Source organism: Mandrillus leucophaeus, unplaced genomic scaffold (genome assembly GCF_000951045.1).
Source record: "Mandrillus leucophaeus isolate KB7577 unplaced genomic scaffold, Mleu.le_1.0 Scaffold32, whole genome shotgun sequence".
In the NCBI taxonomy this organism is placed as follows: domain Eukaryota; kingdom Metazoa; phylum Chordata; class Mammalia; order Primates; family Cercopithecidae; genus Mandrillus; species Mandrillus leucophaeus.
Window position 1 is genome coordinate 455,670 of NW_012103365.1, and position 21,855 is coordinate 477,524.

Genomic DNA, 21,855 nt, shown 5'->3' on the forward strand with positions numbered 1-21,855 from the left:
TAGTGCAGCGGTGCAATCTCAGCTCACTGCAACCTCAGCTCACTGCAACCTCCACCACCTGAGTTCAAGCGATTCTCCTGCCTCAGCCTCCTGAGTAGCTGGGAGCACAGGAATGCACCACCACGCCCACCTAAATTTTGTATTTTTTGTAGAGAGGAGGTTTCACCATGTTCACCAGACTGGTCTCAAACTCCTGGCCTCAAGTGCTCTGCCTGCATCGGCCTCCCAAAGTGCTAGGATTACAGGCATGAGCCACCACGTCCAGCCCACGGCTGTTCTATGTAAGATTAATTAACCTACTCAACAACTGAGTTCCGGAATCCTTAGAACTAGAGGATATTAGAGCTGGCATGGCCTTAAGAATCATCTAACCTGGCCAGGCACAGTGGCTCATGTCTGTAATCCTAGCATTTTGGGAGGCCAAGACAGGTGGATCACTTGAGCCCAGGAGTTTGAGACCAGCGTGGGCAACATGGTGAAACCCTGTCTCTACAAAAATACAAAAAATTAGCCAGGTATGGTGGCATGTGCCTGTAGGCCCAGATACCCGAGAGGCTGAGGTGGAGGTTGAGGTTTCAGTGAGCCACGATTGCACTACAGCACTGCAGGCTGGGTGACAGAATGAAACCCTGTCTCAAAAAAAAAAAAAGAAAAAAAGAAAAATCGTCTAACCCAGTAATTTAGTTTCTTAACTTTGATTTACACATACAATACCTAAATACATTCTCATTGTAAAAAGAATGCAAACAACATAGATAAACTGAGGTCTCCTTGAGCAACTTCTTATCCCTTTCTATTCCGAGATAAGCATTATATTAGTTTCATATAAATTACTTTTCAGACCTCTTTTTATGCATTTGCATATAAGTATACATTTGTGTATATGTCTACAGACACACATATCCTTAGAAAATCCATGGTATTGATTTGTGGGTTTCCTCCACCAGTAGGTGATATCACAGTGTTTGTATTGTTCTGCAACTTGGTTTTTTTCCCCCTAAACAATAGGTCTTAGAAATTGCCCTGGCTGGGTGTGGTGGCTCACGCTTATAATCTCAGCACTTTAGGAGGCCAAGGCGAGTGGATCACCTGAGGCCAGGAGTTCAAGACCAACCTGACCAATATGGTGAAACCCGATCTCTACTAAAGATACAAAAAATAGTCAGGTGTGGTGGCGCGCACCTGTAATCCCAGCTACTTGGGAGGCTGAGACAGAATTGTTTGAACCCGGGAGACGGAGGTTGCAGTGAGCCAAGATCGTACCACTATACTCCAGCCTGGGCGACACAGCGAGACCATGTCTCAAAAAAGAAAAGAAAAAGAAAAGAAAAAAGAAATCACCCATGTTAGCATCTCATTTTCAGTAGAACAAGTATATGTAATCATGCCCCTACAGATAGGCAGTTTGTTCGTACTGCCTGATCATTATAGCATTGTAAAGTGCTGACCTTGAGGCCGGAGTTCAAGATCACCCTGGACAACATAGACCTTCATTTCTACACACACAATTTTTGTAATTAGCTGGACATGATGGTGAGCACCCATAGTCCCAGCTACCCAAGAGGTTGAATTGAGAGGATTCCTTGAGCTCAGGAGTTGGAGGCTTCAGTGAGCTATGATCCCACCACTGCACTTCAGCCTGGGCAACAGAGTAATACGCGGTCTTGAAAAAAAAAGCACTGATTATCTTTGGACCAGCTTACCTGGGCACACCTAGGTAGGTGATAGGAATGGCTGGGTCAGAAGTCGGTGCAGAATAAGGTTCATAGCCACTGCCAGGTGGCTCTCAAAGGTGGCAGTACCTGCTTCCATTCCCCTCCTGATGGTAACGTATTACTGGTGATTTCCAGCTCAGGCAGGGGTCACCCATAATGAGCACTGCCACCCCAGTGAGCCACTCTTTCTGGTGGGCATGTGTCTACCCTGGTTGCAGGGGCCACAAAAAAGTGGACCACCAGCAGCCAAAACTTTCATCCTTGTTTGTAAACAAGGAAATGGAGGTTCCCATAGCCAGTCAGTGGTGAGCTGGAATCAGGGACATGAATGGTAGTACAGGACTTTTTAGACTGTCCTTATTAAAAACAAACAAACAAAAACCAGTTGCATTAATCCCACCTGTTGCCAATAAGGTTTGGCATGACTCTGGGTTTGGAAAAAGAAGGTAATTTTGATCCTATGAAATACCACACCCTCTAATTCTGCAGTACTTTCCTCCCTGTTTTGTGGTTGGTGCCACGGCATCCAGCCAGGAGGTAATTTCTGTTGCTAATCTTCACTGAATGGGGACGGCCCCTGTCAGTGGCTTAGGGAGTGGCAGAGTCGTTTGAGAGAGGCAGTGTCAGAGAACTGTGTGTTGCAGACAGAGAACAGGGCACCTGTACAGACACGCTTGAGTTCTCAACACTGCAGGCTCTCCTGACAGGTGGAGGTCGAAGGCTGTCCCTGCCATTTGTAGCAGCTGGAATATGAGCCGAGACTGTGGTGCTTTAAGATACAGGGATTGGGCTGGTCGTGGTGGTTCATGCCTGTAATCCCAGCACTTTGGAAAGTCAAGGCAGGAGGATCACTTGAGCCCAGATGTTTGAGAACAGCCTGGGCAACATATCGAGGTACTGTCTGTACAGAAATTTAAAAAATTAGGCATGGTGGCACACGCCTGTCATCCCAGCTATTCGGGAAGCTGAAGCAGGAGGATCATTTGAACCCAGGAGTTTGAGGCTGCAGTGAGCTATGATCACGCCACTGCACTCCAGCCTGAGTGACAGAGCAAGACCCTGTCTCTTTAAGAAAAAAGTACAGGGGCTCGGTGCGGTGGCTCATGCCTGTAATCCCAGCACTTTGGGAGGCCAAGGCAGGCGGATCACAAGGTCAAGAGATTGAGACCATCTGGCCAACATGATGAAACCCTGTCTCTACTACTCAGGAGGCTGAGGCGGAAGAAGCGCTTGAACCCAGGAGGCAGAGGTTGCAGTGAGCCGAGATCACGCCACTTCACTCCAGCCTGGTGACAGAGCCAGACTCCATCTAAAAAAAAAAAAAAAACAGGAACCGAAATTCAGAAAAATGTTTTAGACATACACATGTCTGCTGTGGAGTTATTTACAACAGAGCACAATCAGTGATAAGCTTGAAGCCTAACAGTGGAGAGCAACAGGTGAATAATTAAGTCAATAAGAATAAAGTTCTACAGTAAATTATTATGCAACTATTAAAGCAGGATGCAAATAACTTGTGAATTTTATAGTTATCCGATGTACTTGCCTGTGCCAAAAAAATTTTAGTGATTTGTATACTGCTTCTTGGAGTATAACTTAGGATAAATTTTTTGGCAGAGAACTCAGTCATTTATAGATTTTAAATGAGATCCAGCAGTTACATTTCCCAAAAAATATGTCCTTCTGAGATCTTGCACATGCGCACAGAGATTTGGATAGGAAGATGTTCACTTCAGCACTGTTTGTACTAGGAAATGTTGGAGAGAATCCAAACATTATTCAACTGGAGGTTAGACAAATACCTTAAGGTACATTCATCTAATTGTGTGTCTGGCCGTTCTGGAATGAAAGGAGGTCACTCAGCCCGTCTGCACATATGACATGGAAAGATGTCCAAGATCTTGCATTAAGAAAAGTCAGATGCACAACAGAACATGTAGTGTGGTCCAATTGCTCTTTCTTTTTATTTTTATATTTATTTATTTATTTATTTATTGAGATGGAATGTCACTGTGTTGCCCAGGCTGGAGTGCAGTTATGCGACCTGGGCTCACTGCAACCTCCACCTCCTGGGTTCAAGCGATTCTCCTGCCTCAGCCTCCCAAGCAGCTAGGATTACAGGCTCGTGCCACCATGCCCAGCTAATTTTTGTATTTTTAGTAGTGACAGAGCTTTACCATGTTGGCCGGGCTGGTATCAAACTCCTGATCTCGTGATCTGCCCTCCTCAGCCTCCCAAAGCGCTGGGATTACAGGTGTGAGCCACCACGCCCGGCCTAAATTGCTCTTAAGTACGTGTTGGTGTTCACAGAGACATAGGAAAAAATTTTGCAGAATGTCTACATCAACTGTCAACTGTGGTTTTCAGAGGAAGTGGATTAGGGAGGACTTCCGCTTTCTAATTCAGAGTTCTATAGTGCTTGCAGTTTTTATGTGATGTAGATCATACTTTGGAATCAGAAAAAAGAAAATCAAGATCACTAAATAAAGCACAAAGTCCCATTGACCCACTCTCCTGAAAGGAGGTAAATTATATTTTACAGTATGATACCAATCTTATTAAAAAATGCATGTAGGCTGGGCACGGTGGCTTATGCCTGTAATCCCAGCACTTTGGAAGGCCAAGGCGGGTGGATCACCTGAGGTTAGAAATTCAAAACTAGCCTGGCCAACATGCTGAAACCCTATATCTACTAAAAATACAAAAATTAGCCAAGCATGGTGGCTCACGCCTGTAATCCTAGCTACTCAGAAGGCTGAGGCAGGAGAATTGCCTGAACCCAGGAGGTTGCAGTGAGCCAAGATCACACCACTGCACTCCAGCCTGGGTGACAGAGGGAGACTCTGTCTGGGGAGGAAAAAAAAAACAAAAAAACAAAACAAAACAGCACATAGAAGATCTGGAAAAGGATTAGTCCACAGCATTGACTATTGCTTCAGTGGATGGTGTGTGGTGGATTTGACTTTTCTTCGTCTTCTGTATTTTCCAGTTTTTAAATTAAGCCTAAATTAGCTACCAAAATAGAAGAAAAGAATTACAGGCTTTATTTTTGAACTTTGCAGCAGTAAAAAAGCCCCAGCAGCCTAAGCGTGGCAGCTCATGTCTGTAATCCTAGTGCCTTGGGAGGTTGAGGCAGGAGGATCACTTGAGGCCAGGAGTTCGAGACCAGCCTGGGCAACAAACATAGTGCGACCCCATCTCTGCAAAATAAAAATCAAAATTAAAAAATTAGCTGGGCATGGTGGCATGTAAGTGTAGTCCCAGCTACTCAAGAGGCTGAATAGGATCGCTTGAGCCCAGGAATTTTGAGGTTGCAGAGAGCTATGATTACACAATTGCCACGTAGCCTGGACAACAGAGAGAGACCTTGTCCCTATTTAAAAAACAAAACAAAGCAAAAACCCAAAAACAAAAGAAAGCCCTAGAGAGAGTGAGAGGCCTGGGCTGTGTGTGTGTGTATTGGAAGGCCCAGCTCCCCTGCCTGAGCTGCTTCTATTTTGAGCAGGACCCAGTGAGGGGCTCAGGCTGGGGATGAGGTGAAGCCCTGTTTGGGCTGAGTCCTTGGGAAGCTGGACTCTTTTTTTTTTTAATTTTTATTTTTGAGACAGAGTCTCGCTCTGTCACCCAGGCTGGAGTGCAGTGGCCTGATCTCTGCTCACTGCAACCTCTGCCTCCCGGTTCAAGCGATTCTCCTGCCTCAGCCTCCTGAGTAGCTGGGATTACAAGCATGCACCCACCTTTTTTTTTTTGTTTTTTGTTTTTTTAAAGTAGAGATGGGATTTCACCATCCTGAAATGACCTGATCTGACTTCGGATGATTCATCCGCTTTGGCCTCCCAAAGTGCTGGGATTACAGGCGTGAGCCAACATGCCCGACCACTCTCAATAGGTTTTGATAGATTTGGGAGTTCTTTTGGGTCATCACAATGATGGAGTGGTGGGCACTGCTGGCGTAGAGTTAGGGAAGGCCGGGAATGCCAGCAACCCTCAAACAGGGCTATTCTGCACGATGAATTTTCCTGCATCCCACAAGACCTTGGCACAGCTCATAGGAATCGTTTCATAATTATCTGAGGCCAGAGTTAAACCGTATGTTATGTGTAAAGGCAGCATATCCTTTGGGAGGCTGAGGTGGGAGGATCGCTTGTGGCCAGAAGTTCAAGACCAGCCTGGGCAATATGGTGAGACCCTATCTCTACAGATAATTAAAACATTAACCAGGTATGGTGGCTCAGCCTGGAGTCCCAGATATTCAGGAGGCTGAGGTGAGAGGATCACCTGAGCCATGATCATGCCACTTCACTCCGGCCTGGGTACAAGGTGAGACCCTGTCTCTTAAAAAAAAAAAAAAAAATTTAAAGGCAACATATCTTTGGCATGGTTCTAATATGCTCTGAGCTTAGAAATGTATGTTATCTGCAAATTACATATAGGCCAGTAAAATGGGGTGTTATACAATATTTATTATAAAAAGAGATCATTGGGCCTGGTAGGGTCAAGAATTTTCACCAGAGATGCAACCTTTTTTTTTTTTTCTGAGACAGGGTCTCCCTCTGTCACCCAAGCTGGAGTGCAATGGTGCAATCTTGGCTCACTACAACCTCTGCCTCCTGGGTTCAAGCAATTCTCCTCCCTCAGCCTCCTAAGTAGCTGGGATTACAAGCATGCGCCACCATGCCCAGCTAATTTTTGTGTTTTTAGTAGAGACAAGGTTTCACCATGTTGGCCAGGCTGGTCTCAAACTCCTGACCTCAGGTGATCCACCTGCCTCGGCCTCCCAAAATGCTGGGATTACAGGCATGAGCCACTGCACCCGGCCTAGAAAAGTTTTATAGCCCCTGATGGTGTGTGAGGATACCCGTTCCCTGATACCCAGGCCTGCACGAGCTAAAATGTTTCATCTCATTAAAATAATTGCCAACTTGCTGTAATCCCAGCACTTTGGGAGGCCAAGGTGGGTGGATCACTTGAGGTCAGGAGTTTGACACCAGCCTGGCCAACATCATGAAGCCCCGTCTCTACCAAAAAGTACAAAAATTAGCCAGGTGTAGTGGTGTGCACCTGTAAGTCCAGCTATTCAGGAGGCTGAGGTGGGAGAATTACTTGAATCTGGGAGGCAGAGGTTGCAGCGAGCCGAGATTGCACCACTGCACTCCAGCCTGGGTGACAGAATAAGACCCTGTCTCAAAAAAAAAAAAAAAAAAGGCCAGGCACAGTGGCTCATGCCTGTAATTTCAGCACTTTGGGAGGCCAAGGTGCAGAGATCACTTGAGGTCAGGAGTTTGAGACCAGTCTGGCCAACATGGTGAAACCTTATCTCTATCCAAAAATGCAAAAGGTAGCCAGGCGTGGTGGTGCGTGCCTATAATCCCAGCTACTTGGGAAGCTGAGGCATGAGAACTGCTTGAACCCGGGAGGTGGAGGTTGCAGTGAGCCAAGATCACGCCACTGCACTCCAGCCTGGGTGACAGAGTAAGACTCTGTTTCTATATATATATGTTATTTTCTCTGTCTCTCTCTCTCTATATATATATAGTGTGTGTATGTATATATATTCTATATAATATATATATTTTGTGTGTGTGTGTGTGTATATATATATAATGAAATGTTTGCCAGCCTGAATGGGGGAATGGTACCCTATTTTCATTCTCAACTCATTGATTCCAAGTGTTGTGTAGTTAAGACGTGCCATGTCTGCCGACAGGGAGGCTGTGCCTGTGAGTGCAGGGAAGCCCGAAAGGCTACTAGACAGGAGTCTCTCTCTGTCCTGATACTGTCTGCCTCTCCAGAGGAATTAACAGGGCAGGAAGAGTCTGCACTGTCCCCAAAGTCCCTGACCTGGGCCTGATGTTCCTACCTTCCCCTTTGCCTTCCACAGGAAGCCTGGAAGCACGCAATCGAGAAGGCCAAGCACATGCCCGACCCCTGGGCTGAGTTTCACCTAGAAGACGTTGCCACCGAGCGTGCTACTCGACACAGGTCAGCAGCTTGTGCGGGGTCTCGAAGAGTCCTGGGGGCTACACGTCCAGCTTCTGCTCCCAATCAGTGAGGCCTAAGTACTCTTGGGGGTCAGGGGAAGAGAGTAATCATAACAGCAGCTAATATTGGAGTGCTAATGCGTGCTTAAGGCCCGGTGCATTGCCTCACTGAATCCTTCCCGTGGTTCTCACAAGGTACCTATTAGACAGGCTAGACTGAGCTAGTTTTTTTAAATTGTTGCAGATCTCTGGCCGGGTGCGGTGGCTCTCACCTGTAACCCCAGCACTTTGGGAGGCTGAGATGGGCAGATCACTTGAGGTCAGGAGTTCCAGACCAGCCTGGCCAACATGGTGAAACCCCATCTCTACTAAAAATACCAAAATTAGCCGTAGCCAAGCGTGGTGGCTGGCGCCTGTAATCCCAGCTGCTCGGGAGGCTGAGGCAGGAGAATCACTTGAACCCGGGAAGTGGAGGTTGCAGTGAGCTGATAGAGCACTGCTGCACTCCAGCCTGGGCATCAGAGTAACACTCCATCTCAAAAATAAAGTAAAATTGTTGCAAATCTCTAAAACATTTTCCAATATATTGATTGAAGAAAGTCCACTTATAAGTAGACATGCACTTCAAACCCATGTCATTCAAGCGTCAACTGTACTTGCCCCGGGCCGGTGCCAACTATGCAGTTCTGGAGCGCTTTCCTCCCTCTGAGCCTCGGGGAGGTTAACCTGCCAGGCCTCTGCTTGTTTTTCCTGGTGGAGGCGTCAGACTGTGGGAAACCTGTTCTCACCGAGGGTGGGGTGTCCTGGAGTCTGCCCTGGCTGAGAGGTGCGCCAAGGGAAGCCTCCAACTAGAGCTAAGAACACCTCAGCCCGGAGGGAGGTTTCAAACTTCAGGAATCCATTGAGCCGAGGAGATTTCCACCAGGCAAACTTGTATGAGGCCTGGCCAGGCCCAGGGGCTGATTGACTCTGGGAAAGGAGAGATGAAAATGTTCCCGGAACCCTCTCCAAGCTCTGTCTGCCTTAGGTATGCACCTATCTGTGGCAAAAGCACACTTAATTTCACCTACTGTATCCTTACAACACAGAATGCTTCCGTGAGCTCAAAATGTGTGGGGGTTTCTCCCTGCCCACAAGCAAGCAGTCAAATCTGCAGTGGATACCAGCAGATGTGCCTCTAATTCTCTTCCTCTAATGGAAGGAATTAGAGGAGTTTTGAATTGGGTATCCTATGATGCAATTCGACTCTGACACCATCTACTTGGAGATAGCATCAGATTCCACAGGTCGAAGGCTCAGTCCTCCAAGACCGTCCCCGACTTTCACTGCTGATCGCAAGCCACAAGTGGTTTCGCCTGTGCTTCTGATGAGCTATAAATCAGGGTTCCCATGACCCCCCTCCTTGAGTTTGATTAACTTGCTGGAGCAGCTCACAGAACTCAGGGAAACACTCATATTTACTGGTTTATTATAAAGGATGTTACAAAGGGTACAGAAGAAGACTGGGCATGGTGGCTCATGCCTGTAATCCCAGCACTTTGGGAGGCCGAGGTGAGCGGATCACTTAAGGTCAGGAGTTCGAGACCAGCCTGACCAACATGGTGAAACCCCGTCTCTTCTAAAAATACAAAAATTTAGCCAGGCGTGGTGGTGGGCGCCTGTAATCCCAGCTACTCAGGAGGCTGAGGCAGGAGACTTGCTTGAACCCTGGGAGACAGAGGTTGCAGTGAACTGAGATCGCACCACTACACTCCAGCCTGGGTGACAGAGTGAGACTCAGTCTCAAAAATTAAAAAAAAAAAAAAAGACATCACTTTGGAGATTCCAAGGACTTTCAGAGTTGCATGCCAGGAAATGGAGTCTAAAGCAAAATGTATATTTACCATCACACAACCTGGTATTGGTGCTCAGAAAATGATACCCCAAAGTGAAGGCTTCAGAAACAGCCTTTCTTTGACCTTCTCCTGCCCTCCTGTCTCTCACCCCTCATTGTCCCCTTAAGAAGCCATAGAAACTAGAATTGGCCGGGCGCCATGGCTCACGCCTGTAATCCCAGCACTTTGGGAGGCTGAGGTGGGCGGATCACGAGATCAGGAGTTCGAGACCAGCCTGGCTAATATGGTGAAACCCTGTCTCTACTAAAAACACAAAAATTAGTTGGGCATGGTGGCATGCGCCTGTAATCCCAGCTACTCGGGAGGCTGAGGCAGGAGAATCACTTGAACCCAGGAGACAGAGGTTGCAGTGAGCTGAGTTTGCCCTACTGTGCTGCAGCCTGGGCGACAGAGTGAGACTCCATCTCAAAAAAAAAAAAAAAAAAAAGAATTGCCTCTCCCCACTACTGGTCATAGAAACTGGAACCCCTTTTCCCCAAAGCCAGCCATAAAGCTTAAAAATATTACTCTAGGCTAGGCTCAGTGGCTCATGCCTGTAATCCCAGCACTTTGGGAGGCCGAGGCGGGTGGATCACTTGAGGCCAGGAGTTCAAGATCAGCCTGGCCAACATGGTGAAACCCCTTCTCTACAAAAATACAAAAAAAAAAAATTAGCCGGGTATGGTGGCAGGCACATCTGTAATCCCAGCTACTCGGAAGGCTTGAAGCAGGAGAATTGCTTGAACCCGAGAAGTGGAGTTTGCGGTGAGCCAAGATTGCTCCACTGTACTCCAGCCTGGGTGACGGGGAGATTCTGTGTCCAAAAAAAAAAAAAAAAATTCTCTAACCTTACACGAACTTTCTGTGCAATAGCTGGCCATAAAGAGATTATGGAATGAGACCTTCATTCCAAAGGACTCCTACCCCACACCCAAGAGAAGCAAATGCTATAACAGAGCGGCCAAGAAGAATCGGAACAAGCCTTGCTGGCCCACTCAGTCTTGTTACCATTAGCTCATCTCCTTTTTGCCCAATCACATTGCTCCATGCCATCCCTGCTTCACTGAACCTCAGCATAAAATCAGATCAGTTCCTCTGTATCTTTGAGTCTTCAGTCTGAAGGCTTCCATGTCACATAAAACTGGGCTGTTGTCCATGACCCTTATGATGGGGAGGAACCTCACACTTGCAGCCCTTCTATCTAAACTCAGAGACGGAACCCTTACCCGCCACTGTGTGTGGCTGTTACTTCTCAGGAGATGTGCCCAGCTGCCTGGCAAGATTGAGGGCACCACCACCACCTTCCCTCACTGGGCCATGCCATTCGTTACAGAGACCAGTTATGATCAGGATATTATTTATTCAGTCATTCATCCACCTTGTGTATTTATTTTTATTTTTATTTTTTATTTATTGAGACAGAATCTCGCTCTGTCACCCAGGCTGGAGTGCAATGGCACGATCTTGGCTCACTGCAACCTCCGCCTCCTGCGTTCAAGTGATTCTCCTGCCTCAGCCTCCTGAGTAGCTGGGATTACAGGCATGCGCCACCACGCTTGGCTAACTGTATTTTTAGTAGAGATGCAGTTTCACCATGTTGGTCAGGCTGGTCTCGAACTCCTAACCTTGTGATCCACTTGCCCCAGTCTCCCAAAGTGCTGGGAATACAGGCGTGAGCCACCGGGCCCGGCTATGTGTATTTATTAAGCATCCATACACACCAGGTCCTGGATGACCAAGACAGACATGGGTCTGCTTTTGTGGGGTTACAGTCCATTGGGGTCCCCAGATGCAGAACAAGCCAGTAAGCAGCACAGCAGTGAGAGCTGGGGATATGGAAATGGGGGACATGGTAGAGAGGGAGCAGTGGGTTTGAGGAAAGGATCGGAGACCGGTGTGTTGGGACTTGGGAGGGAGGGGACAGTGTTTCCAACCCAACCCAGAAGGTTGGGTGGGCTGTGAGCCAAGGTGAAGAGTGGGTTGGTTCTGAGGCCCATGGGGAGCCCAGAAGGGTCTTTGGCCTTTAGCCAGTGAGGAACAGGACCGTGTGATGGACACTGTGCCCTGGGGTGGGTGGGTCTCTGCAGGTACAACGCTGTCACCGGGGAATGGCTGGATGATGAAGTTCTGATCAAGATGGCGTCTCAGGTGAGCAGGGCCTTGAATCCCATGGGCACAGGGCTGAGCAAAAACTTTCTGCAGCTGACTTTGGTCCATGCACCCTTCTCTCCCACTCCCACTTTGTTTAATTTTTGTAACTTCGGGGGATTCTATGTTATTATTTATTTATTGGTTGCAACCAGCATTTTTTTTTTTTTTTGAGGCCGGGTCTCTATCACCCAGGAGCGCAGTGGCACGATCACAGGTCACTGCAGCCTTGACCTCCTGGGCTCAAGCCATCCTCCAACCTTAGCCTCCCAAATAGCTGGGACCACAAGTACACACCACCACGCCTGGCTAATTTTTTTACTTTTTATAGAGACATGGATTTCACTATGCTGCCCAGGCTGGTCTCAAACTCCTGGGCTCAAATGATCCTCCTGCCTTGGCCTCCCAAAGTGCTGGGATTATAGGCGTGAGCCACCACACCAGGCCACAGCCAACCTTTTGAAGAAACAAAAAAGATAAAAGACTAGAAAATAGAGTATTTCCTGCATATTGAGGTTAGGATTGCTTTGTGAAGCTTTGTTTTAGTGTAATATACAATATACACAGAAACACAGAAAAGTGTACAGCTCACTGAGTTGTCACAAAATGAGCACACTGCCTTACCAGCAGCCCATATCAACAAACGGAAGGCAACCAGCCTGCCCAAGCCCCTCTCAGTCACTCCCCCCATACCCACAGGGTAAGCACCACTCTGAATCCTGTCACCCTAGATTACTTTTGCCTATTTCTTTTTTATTTCAAATAAGTGGGAGCGTAAAACAAGTATTCTTTTTTGGAGACAGAGTCTTGCTCTGCTGCCCAGGCTGGGGTATAGTGGTGCATGATCTTGGCTCACTGCAGCCTTGAACTCCAGGGCTCAAGCAATTCTCCCACCTCAGCCTCCTGAGTAGCTGGGACTACAGGTGTGCACCGTCACACCCAGTCAATTTTTAACTTTTTTTTTTTTTTTTTTTGAGACAGAGTTTTGCTCTTGTTGCCCAGGCTGGAGTGCAGTGGTGTGATCTTGGCTCACTGCAACCTCTGCCTCCAGAGTTCAAGCAATTCTCCTGCCTCAGCCTCCCGAGTAGCTAGGATTACAGGCTAATTTTTGTATTTTTAGTAGAGACGGGGTTTCTCCATATTGGTCAGGCTGGCCTCGAACTCCCAACCTCAGGTGATCCACCCACCTCAGCCTCCCAAAGTGCTGGGCTTATAGGCATGAGCCACTGTGCCCAGCCTTAAAATTTTTTTAGAGAGGGAGGTCTTGCTATGTTGCCCAGACTGGTCTTAAACTCCTGGCCTCAAGCGATCCTCCTGCCTCAGCCTCCCAAAATTCTGGGATTACAGGCATAAGCCACTGCTCCTGGCGCTGCAGGTGTTTTGGTCAACATGTTGCGTTGGTTTTCATTGCTGCATGGTATTTCACTGAAGGAATCAACCTGGTTAATTTTTCCAGTATATTGTTGCTGGACACATAGGTTGTTTCCACTTTTTTTCTTCTAAAGTCCGGGCTGTGAAAATGTCCTCTGAGATGCACTGTCCCTCCCCCAATATCCTGCCCCCGTGAGTTCTTCCCCTCAGCTGGGATGGAGGAATGGGGGGTCCTTGTCATCTCGGCAGCCTCTGGGTTGGAAGGCCTCTATGACTTTGGTGCTGAGACATAGGAGGGAGATCCCCGGGAATTTCAGGATTGAGAAGAGGCCCAGGGCACCCATTTGATGGGTGGCATGCAAGGGGGGCACCTCCTGTCTTAGGGTCCCTTTTGGGTGGGGCATGGGGACTGATAACACTCTATGTGGTGTCTTTCAGCCCTTCGGCCGAGGAGCAATGAGGGAGTGCTTCCGGACGTAAGTGACTCAGCCTGACTCTTGGGGCCCTGCCCAGAGTCCCCCCCAGGCTCCTCAGAGCTGAGGCACTGGGACATATACAGCCAAGGAATGGAGCCAGGGTCCCCTCTGCCTTCTTGTAGCCCAGGTTCCTCTCCATCTGGTCTCCCTCGGGCCACACGTTGGGCCTGGCTGTGAAGATGGGCTCAGGAGGAATAGGGAGCACCCCACTCACCTCTGCCCTGGTGTTGGGAGGTCAAGGGAAATGGGATTGGAGACCTTTAACAGTGACCTTTAATCCCCCCATCCCAACTCTTTGAAGATGCAAAGGGGTGGGGAAGTCCTTCCTAGCTCCTGCATTTTGTTCCTGCCGCCAGCCACCCATCCAGGTCAGACAAGGTCTTGCTGTCCTGAGGACCAGGGCTGTATCCCTGGTGAACCCCAGAGTACCCAGGTAGGCCCCCTGCTGCCTCTCCCCACAGGAAGAAGCTCTCCAACTTCCTGCACGCCCAGCAGTGGAAGGGAGCCTCCAACTACGTGGCGAAGCGCTACATAGAGCCCGTAGACCGGGATGTGTACTTTGAGGACGTGCGTCTACAGATGGAGGCCAAGCTCTGGGGGGAGGAGTATAACCGGCACAAGCCCCCCAAGCAGGTGCGTGGCCCCGCTACCTGCCCCCTTTCCATGCCAGGACAGCTGTGCACAGTGTCTGGGGGGCCATGGTGGGTCCCTCTTTCATCTTCTTTTTTTTTTTTTGAGATGAAGTCTTGCTCTGTCACCCACCACCACCACCAAGGCTGGAGTGCAGTGGTGTGATCTTGGCTCACTGCAACCTCCACCTCCCAGGTTCAAGCAATCCTCCTGCCTCAGCCTCCCAAATAGTTGAGATTACAGGCATGTGCCACCATGCCTGGCTAATTTTGTATTTTTGGTAGAGACAGGGTTTCACCATGTTGGCCACAGTTGGTCTCGAACTCCTGGCCTCAGGTGATCCACCCACCTTAGCCTCCCAAAGTGCTGGGATTACAGGTGTGAGCCACCACACCCAGCCTTAGTTTTTGTACTTTTAGTAGAGGCAGGATTTCACCATGTTGACCAGGCTGTTCTCAAACTCCTAACCTCAAGTGATTCACCTGCCTCGGCTTCCCAAGGTGCTGGGATTACAGATGTAAGCCACCGTGCCTAGCCTAAAAATATATATTTTTTAGTTAAAAAAAAATGAAAGGAAAAGAGGAGATTAGATTCTGGGCATCACCAGGAGCTCTGGCAATAGAGAGCTAGTAAGTGATGGAGCCAGGATCTGAGCCCACGCAGGCGAGTTCCTCTCAGCCCTCCCCTTGCCATTTCTCAGAGGAGGTGCGCCTGGGCCCTCCCGCCTGAGCCCACTCCCCATCCCACCAGGTGGACATCATGCAGATGTGCATCATCGAGCTGAGGGACAGACCGGGCAAGCCCCTCTTCCACCTGGAGCACTACATCGAGGGCAAGTACATCAAGTACAATTCCAACTCTGGCTTTGTCCGTGATGACAACATCCGCCTGACGCCGCAGGTGAGGCCCCAGCTCACCACCACCCTCTGCCCACCACAGCCCTTGGGGTGAGATCCTGGCCAGGCTCAGCCCCTAAAGAGGAAGGTCCCTGTGGGCTTGGAGTCTCACTCCCAGAGAAGCCTCTTGGAACATTCAGAAGGAGACTGTAACGAGACACCCGTCACCCCATGATAGCTTCTGTCACCTAAGATGGCCACAGGACCTGCAGCTCAAGGTCCCTGCCCAACTGAAGAGGCCTTTTTCCTTTGTCTTTTCCTCTATATAACTCCTTGCAGAGAAAGCCCCTCAGCATGGGCAGAGGCGTGGCCAGTGCCTGCACAGCCTTCAGCCTGTCTCTTGACATCTCATTTTCCTTCCTGTGCCCCGTAGGCCTTCAGTCACTTCACGTTTGAGCGTTCCGGCCATCAGCTGATAGTGGTGGACATCCAGGGAGTTGGGGATCTCTACACTGACCCACAGATCCACACAGAGACGGGCACTGACTTTGGAGATGGCAACCTAGGTAGGTGGGGAAAGCCAGACTGTTTCCGCAGAAACCACGCTCCCTGCTAAAACCTCTGAGCTCTTTGTACAGCCCAGGAAACAGGCTGAGACATTGTATGCGCTTCTTCAAGATCATGGAGACGGGAGCCTGGATGGCTGATGCCTCCCAGCTTGGCACGTTTTATACCTGCCCTGGCCATGTGTATGAGGCCCACCACTGCCTGTCCTCCGTCACAGAGCAAAGCAACACTCCAGACACCCCCGCTCTGTCCACAGGTGTCCGTGGGATGGCGCTCTTCTTCTACTCTCATGCCTGCAACCGGATTTGCGAGAGCATGGGCCTTGCTCCCTTTGACCTCTCGCCCCGGGAGAGGGACGCGGTGAATCAGAACACCAAGCTGCTGGTGGGTGCCCAGTATGACCCTGCTTGGCCTGGCAGGCCCTTCTGCTACCCGCAAAGCAAGCCCTGCTCCCCTATGTGGTGACAGCCAGGTCAAGCAGTGCTTAACTGACGAATACCAGGCTGGAAGCATCTGTCCCACCCATGCCCCAGCCCGTCCTCTCCAGCTCGGTGCACAAAGTCCTCCTGAGTGTCCTTACAGTAGAGCAGCTGGTATCTGCTTAGGTTGGGCCCATTTTTTTTTACCAGGTGAAGGGAACAGGCACGTGGAGATAGTGAGAAGGTGTGTGGTGTGTGTGTGTGTTTGTGTGATGTATTGACAAATGACTGAACGAGTCTTAGACCTGGCTCTCCAGGCACCTCACCAAGATAATTCCTATCCCTCCCATTGGTACTTGGACCAGAGACAAGAGAATGCTGCAAAGACCAGCTTGGGATGCTGGACATAGAGTGGGATACTTTCTCCAGCTCTGGGCTGTGGAATGTGGTCAGTGCTTTAGGGGATGCTGGCAGGTCCTGTGAGCCTCTGTTCCAGATGCCCTTTCTTGGCCTTAGGTTTAATCCCCTACTGCTTTTTTATTTTTTAATACAATGTATCAGCTACTAAACAGGCATGTTTAGGAGCTGTGGGTGAAGGGGTTTCAGGGCTAGAAAGAACAACAGGAAGAGCCCTTTATTTCCCAGAGGGTGTGTGCGTGACATGAGTATCCCTGTTAATGTCCCCAGCAATCAGCCAAGACCATCTTGAGAGGAACAGAGGAAAAATGTGGGAGCCCCCGAGTAAGGACCCTCTCTGGGAGCCGGCCACCCCTGCTCCGTCCCCTTTCAGAGAACTCTGGAGATGAGAACATGAGTGATGTGACCTTCGACTCTCTCCCTTCTTCCCCATCTTCGGCCACACCACACAGCCAGAAGCTAGACCACCTCCGTGAGTGATGGTTCGGTCCTTAGTCACTGTGATTGGAGGGGACAGGTAGAGCAGAACTAAACTGGCTTTCATTTATGTTAGAAAAATCAGACATGCTAATCAAAAAGGTTCATGGCCCCAGTGATTTTATAGGTGAGTTTCATTGAGTGAACTTCCAAAACAGATCATCCAAATGCTATAAAAACAACCCCTATTGTAGGAAACAAAGTAACTTTTATCAGTGTGTTTTATGAAACCAGCAAAACTCATACAATAAGTTTGACATACCAAAAAAGGAAATTATATCCCAACCTTATTTAAAATGTTTGTGTATAGAGAGAGAACAACAACAACAAAATCTAAATAGATTTTTTAAAAATCTAAATAGATATTAACAAATAAAAATAGTACTATGTTAAAAGGTTCACCTGTCACAGTTAAATAGGGATTTCACAGGAATCTGAGGATTGTTCAATGTTAGAAAAGCTATGAACGTGATATTAATGGGTAAAAGGAGAAAAACAGGATCGTTATTTCTGATGCTGAAAGAATGGAGTTTGCTGATGATTCAGACGAGAGTTTGTAGGAAAGGATAGAGGCAAGACTGACCCCAGGGTGTTGGCCTGAAGAGATGGAAGTCATGTATTCAGGGAAAGTGTAAGCGGAAGCAGGCTCAGAGCAGGAGAGCAAGATTTTATTATTTAGTTTTTTAATTTTTCTCATTTTGATACCTTTGGAAGAGAGAAAGATTTTAGTATCAAACATTAAAGAAGCCCTTTACATGTTTCCACTGGAAGGTCTTCAGAATAGTCTGGAACAGGAGTCAACAGACTTTTTTGAAAGGCCAGAGAGTAAATATTTTAAGCTTTGCAGCTCATTCAGTCTCTGTATTTGGAGCATGAAAGCTACCATAAAAAATACTTAAATGGGTGGACGTGGCTGTTTTGCAGTAAAACTCTATAGATGGTGAAATTTAATTTTTGTCATCCATTTAAAAATGTAAACACTGTTCTTACAAACAGTGCCTGTTATAAAAACAGGCAGACAGATTTGACTGTAGAGGACAGGAGACAGAGATAGGGAACCCCCAGGAGATGGTTGGTGTTTTTTTGTTTTTGTTTTTTGTTTTTGAGACAGAGTGTCGCTCTGTCACCCAGGCTGGAATGTGGTGGCATGATCTTGGCTCACTGCAACCTCCACCTCCCGAGTTCAAACGATTCTCCTGCCTCAGCCTCCCGAGTAGTTGGGACTACAGGTGCATGCCACCACACCCAGCTAATTTTTGTATTTTTAGTAGAGATGGGGTTTCACTATGTTGGCCAGATTGGTCTCAAACTCCTGACCTCAGGTGATCCACCTGCCTCGGCCTCCCAGAGTTCTGGGATTACAGGCGTAAGGCACCACCCCCAGCTGGAGATAGTTGGTTGTGAAGCTGTCCGAGGCCCACTTCTTGAGCCCCAAATATTCAAATGTCTTTTCTTCCTTCACAACTGCATCTTATTGAGGACCAAGCGGTGGCCAGGCACATATGCTGAAAAACACATTACAAGGATAATTGCATTGTGACAACCCTGAGGACACACGTAGGTGGCACCACTTGGCCAGAATCACGCAGCTGGCAAACAGTAGACTTAGAATAAGTTCTCAAGGAAGAACTTTAACCTCCAGGTGCTGATAACATTCTCCTTTTTTGTGCCTTTCTTTAAAGCTTAAAAAAAAAAAATGGCTTGGTGGCAGGTATGGGCTGCCCTAGGCCATGGGTTGGTCTTAATGCATGTTCCAGTAGTGGAACCAGGACATGATGTCTGTTTCTCCCTGCCCAGATTGGCCAGTGTTCAGTGACCTCGATAACATGGCATCCAGAGACCATGATCATCTAGACAACCACCGGGTGAGTGTGAAGGGAGGGAGGCTGCAGGCTTCAGACCCCGGCAGGGGTAGGAGAAGTGGATTCACTCCCAGAGTGAATCTTCAGCTTTGGAGGTGGGCAGCCCAGCCCAGGCACTGCCAGGAAGGCATAGGATGGGGGAATTAGGGAGGATGCAGATGAATGTCAGCCTCCGGCCCAAGGCTGAGCTTTCCTCTGAGAAAAGGTGGGTCCCTTGCAGTTCCCAGAGATGGTTAGGGAAGAGGGACTCCCAATCAGCAACAATGCAATCTTGTAGTAAATGCCAGGCTCAGCCCCAGGTTTGGTTTGACCCTACATGTGTTGGTTGTCCTATAGAGCCCCCATACTGGATCTTAGATGTGTAACACATAGCACAGTAAGCCACGTGTTCTAGCTCTTCACACCTAGCTCTCCCGTTAGATAAACAGAACATTTCCTGCAGCTTTGGGTTGACTTGGTGGTAAGAAACTGAAGGCATCTTATTTGCATTCTCACAAATGTATATTATGGCAAATTATAATATACTCTATGCTTGTGTGTGTGTTTGAAATATTTCTTAGTAAAATTGGCCAGGCACAGTAGCTCATGCCTGTAATCCCAGTAGGTTGGGAGACCAAGGTGGGCAGATCACTTGAGCCCAAGAGTTTGAAACTAGCCTGGGCAATATGACAAGACCCCCATCTCTACAAAAAAATACAAAAATTAGCCAGGCATGGTGGCACTTACCTGTAGTCCCAGCTACTCAGGAGGCTGAGGTAGGAGGATCTCTTGAACCTGGGAGGCAGAGGCTGCAGTAAGCCATCATCACACCACTGCACTCCAGCCTGGGTGACAGAGTGAGATCTTGTCTTAAAAAAAAAAAAAAACTTTTTAGTAGAGGCTGAGCACAGTGGCTCAAGCCTGTAATCCCAGCACTCTGGGAGGCCGAGGCGGGTCGATCACTTGAGACAGGAATTTGAAGACCAGCCTGATCAATATGGCAAAACCCTATCTCTACTAAAAATACAAAAATTAACCGGGTACTACAGGCAGGCGCCTGTAATCCCAGCTACTCAGGAGGCTGAGGCAGGAGAATTTCTTGAACCCAGGAGGCGGAGGTTGCCGTGAGCAGAGATTGCACCACTGCACTCCAACCTGGGCAACAAAGCAAGACTCAGTCTTAGTAGAAGCTGGGTGTGGTGGCTCACACCTGTAATCCCAGCACTATGGGAGGCTGAGGCGGGCAGATTGCTTGAGGCCAGGAGTTTGAGACCAGCCTGGCCAACATGATGAAACCTCATCTCTACAAAAAATATAAAAATTAGCTAGGCATGGTGGCATGTGCCTGTAATCCCAGCTACTTGGGAGGCTGAGGCAAGAGAATTGCTTGAACCTGGGAGGTGGAGGTTGCAGTGAGCTGAGATCCTGCCACTGTACTCCAGCCTGGGCAACAGAGTGAGACCCTGCCCCACCCCCCACCCCCCAACACACACACACAAAAGAAAAACTTCTTCCAAAGATAAAGAAGGAAATAAAAATATTCTGTTACTAATCGTGCAGGTGACATGCAGAGAGGGCTATAATTCAGTGTTGGTAGGTACATGGCTGAAGTTTTAGAGATTCTAAATTATACCAGATTCCCTTTCAGAACAGAACTCAGACCTGGGAGAATAAAAAATATGCCCAGCACTTTGGGAGGCTGGGGCGGGCGGATCACGAGGTCAGGAGATGGAGACCATCCTGGCTAACACAGTAAAACCCCGTCTCTACTAAAAATATAAAAATATAAAAAGTTAGCCAACTGTGGTGGCGGGTGCCTGTAGTCCTAGCTACTCCAGAGGCTGAAGCAGGAGAATGGCATGAACCTGGGAGGCAGAGGTTGCAGTGAGCCGAGATCACGCCACTGCATTCCAGCCTGGGCGACAGAGTGAGACCCCATCTCGAAAAAAACAAAAACAAAAAACAAATGCCCAAGTAGGCCAGGCACGGTGGCTCATGCCTGTAATCCCAACACTTTGGGCCGATGCGGGCGGATTACAAGTTCAGGAGTTCGAGACCAGCCTGGCCAATATGGTGAAACCCTGTCTCTACTAAAAATACAAAAATTAGCCGGGCGTGGTGGCAGACGCCTGTAGTCCCAGCTATTCGGGAGATTAAGACAGGACAATCACTTGAACCCAAGAAGTGGAGGTTGCAGTGAGCTGAGATCGTGCCACTGCACTCCAGCCTGGGTGACAGAGCGAGACTCCATCTCAAAAAAAAATAAATAAATATGCCCAGGTGACCTGTGTGGTTTTGGTTGAGGGCTTATTTATAGTAAATATTGTTCCCAATGCTATATTTCTGTCCGTGGGTCATAGCCTTTGTTTTTCTGCCTGTGAAATGGGTGAGTCACTCTCAGTAAAGCACTTCCTGTGATCCATACTCTCAGAATGTAACAATGGGTGTCACCCACACAGCCCTTTGATGTAGGGACTATAATGAATCCCATAGCTAAAGACATTGATGCTCAGAGAAGTTAAAACAACGACCCAAGGACTCAGCTGGCAAGAAAGAAAGCCAGGATTCGAGCCCAGGTCGTCTGACTGTAGAGCCCAAGGTCCTTACTGTTACCTTATACTGTTCCCTTGTCACCCAGTCGGCAAGGGACAGCAGGAGCAGGGTGTTAGGTAATGGGACAGAGGGGAGAAAGCCAACGGTTGGGGTGTCCAGATGTCGTAACCATTGCGAGGCGCTCAGGAGACCACTAGGACCCTAAAGCCATCTTCTCTCCACAGGACTCTGAAAATAGTGGGGACAGTGGATACCCCAGTGAGAAGCGGGGTGAGCTGGATGACCCTGAGCCCCGAGAACATGTAAGGAACCCCCAGGAAATGAGACCAGTGTCACCTGTTGCCTCATTTATCCTCCAGGAAAATGAAAACTCCCCTTCTTGGAGGGGGAATATGAGTAGGTCCTGAGAAGATAACAAGTAAATTAATAAAGAGTATTTCAGGCTGGGCACGGTGGCTCATGGCTGTAATCCCAACACTTTGGGAGGCCAAGGTGGGTGGATCACCTGACATCAGGAGTTCGAGACCAACCTGGCCAACATGGCAAAACC

The 21,855-nt window shown here is 48.4% G+C and overlaps 1 protein-coding gene across 1 annotated transcript in view; it reads left to right on the forward strand.

The window, feature by feature from the left end:
- Positions 1-21,855, forward strand: part of EEF2K (eukaryotic elongation factor 2 kinase) — a 95,786-nt gene that overhangs the window by 42,896 nt on the left and 31,035 nt on the right. Inside the window, exons 3-12 of the mRNA XM_011987914.1 lie at positions 7,597-7,697; positions 11,658-11,718; positions 13,528-13,565; positions 14,027-14,198; positions 14,946-15,095; positions 15,465-15,597; positions 15,855-15,982; positions 16,705-16,906; positions 18,709-18,776; positions 21,530-21,607. Of these exons, the coding sequence (XP_011843304.1) occupies positions 7,597-7,697; positions 11,658-11,718; positions 13,528-13,565; positions 14,027-14,198; positions 14,946-15,095; positions 15,465-15,597; positions 15,855-15,982; positions 16,705-16,906; positions 18,709-18,776; positions 21,530-21,607 (1,131 nt within the window). The remainder of the gene's footprint in view (positions 1-7,596; positions 7,698-11,657; positions 11,719-13,527; positions 13,566-14,026; positions 14,199-14,945; positions 15,096-15,464; positions 15,598-15,854; positions 15,983-16,704; positions 16,907-18,708; positions 18,777-21,529; positions 21,608-21,855) is intronic.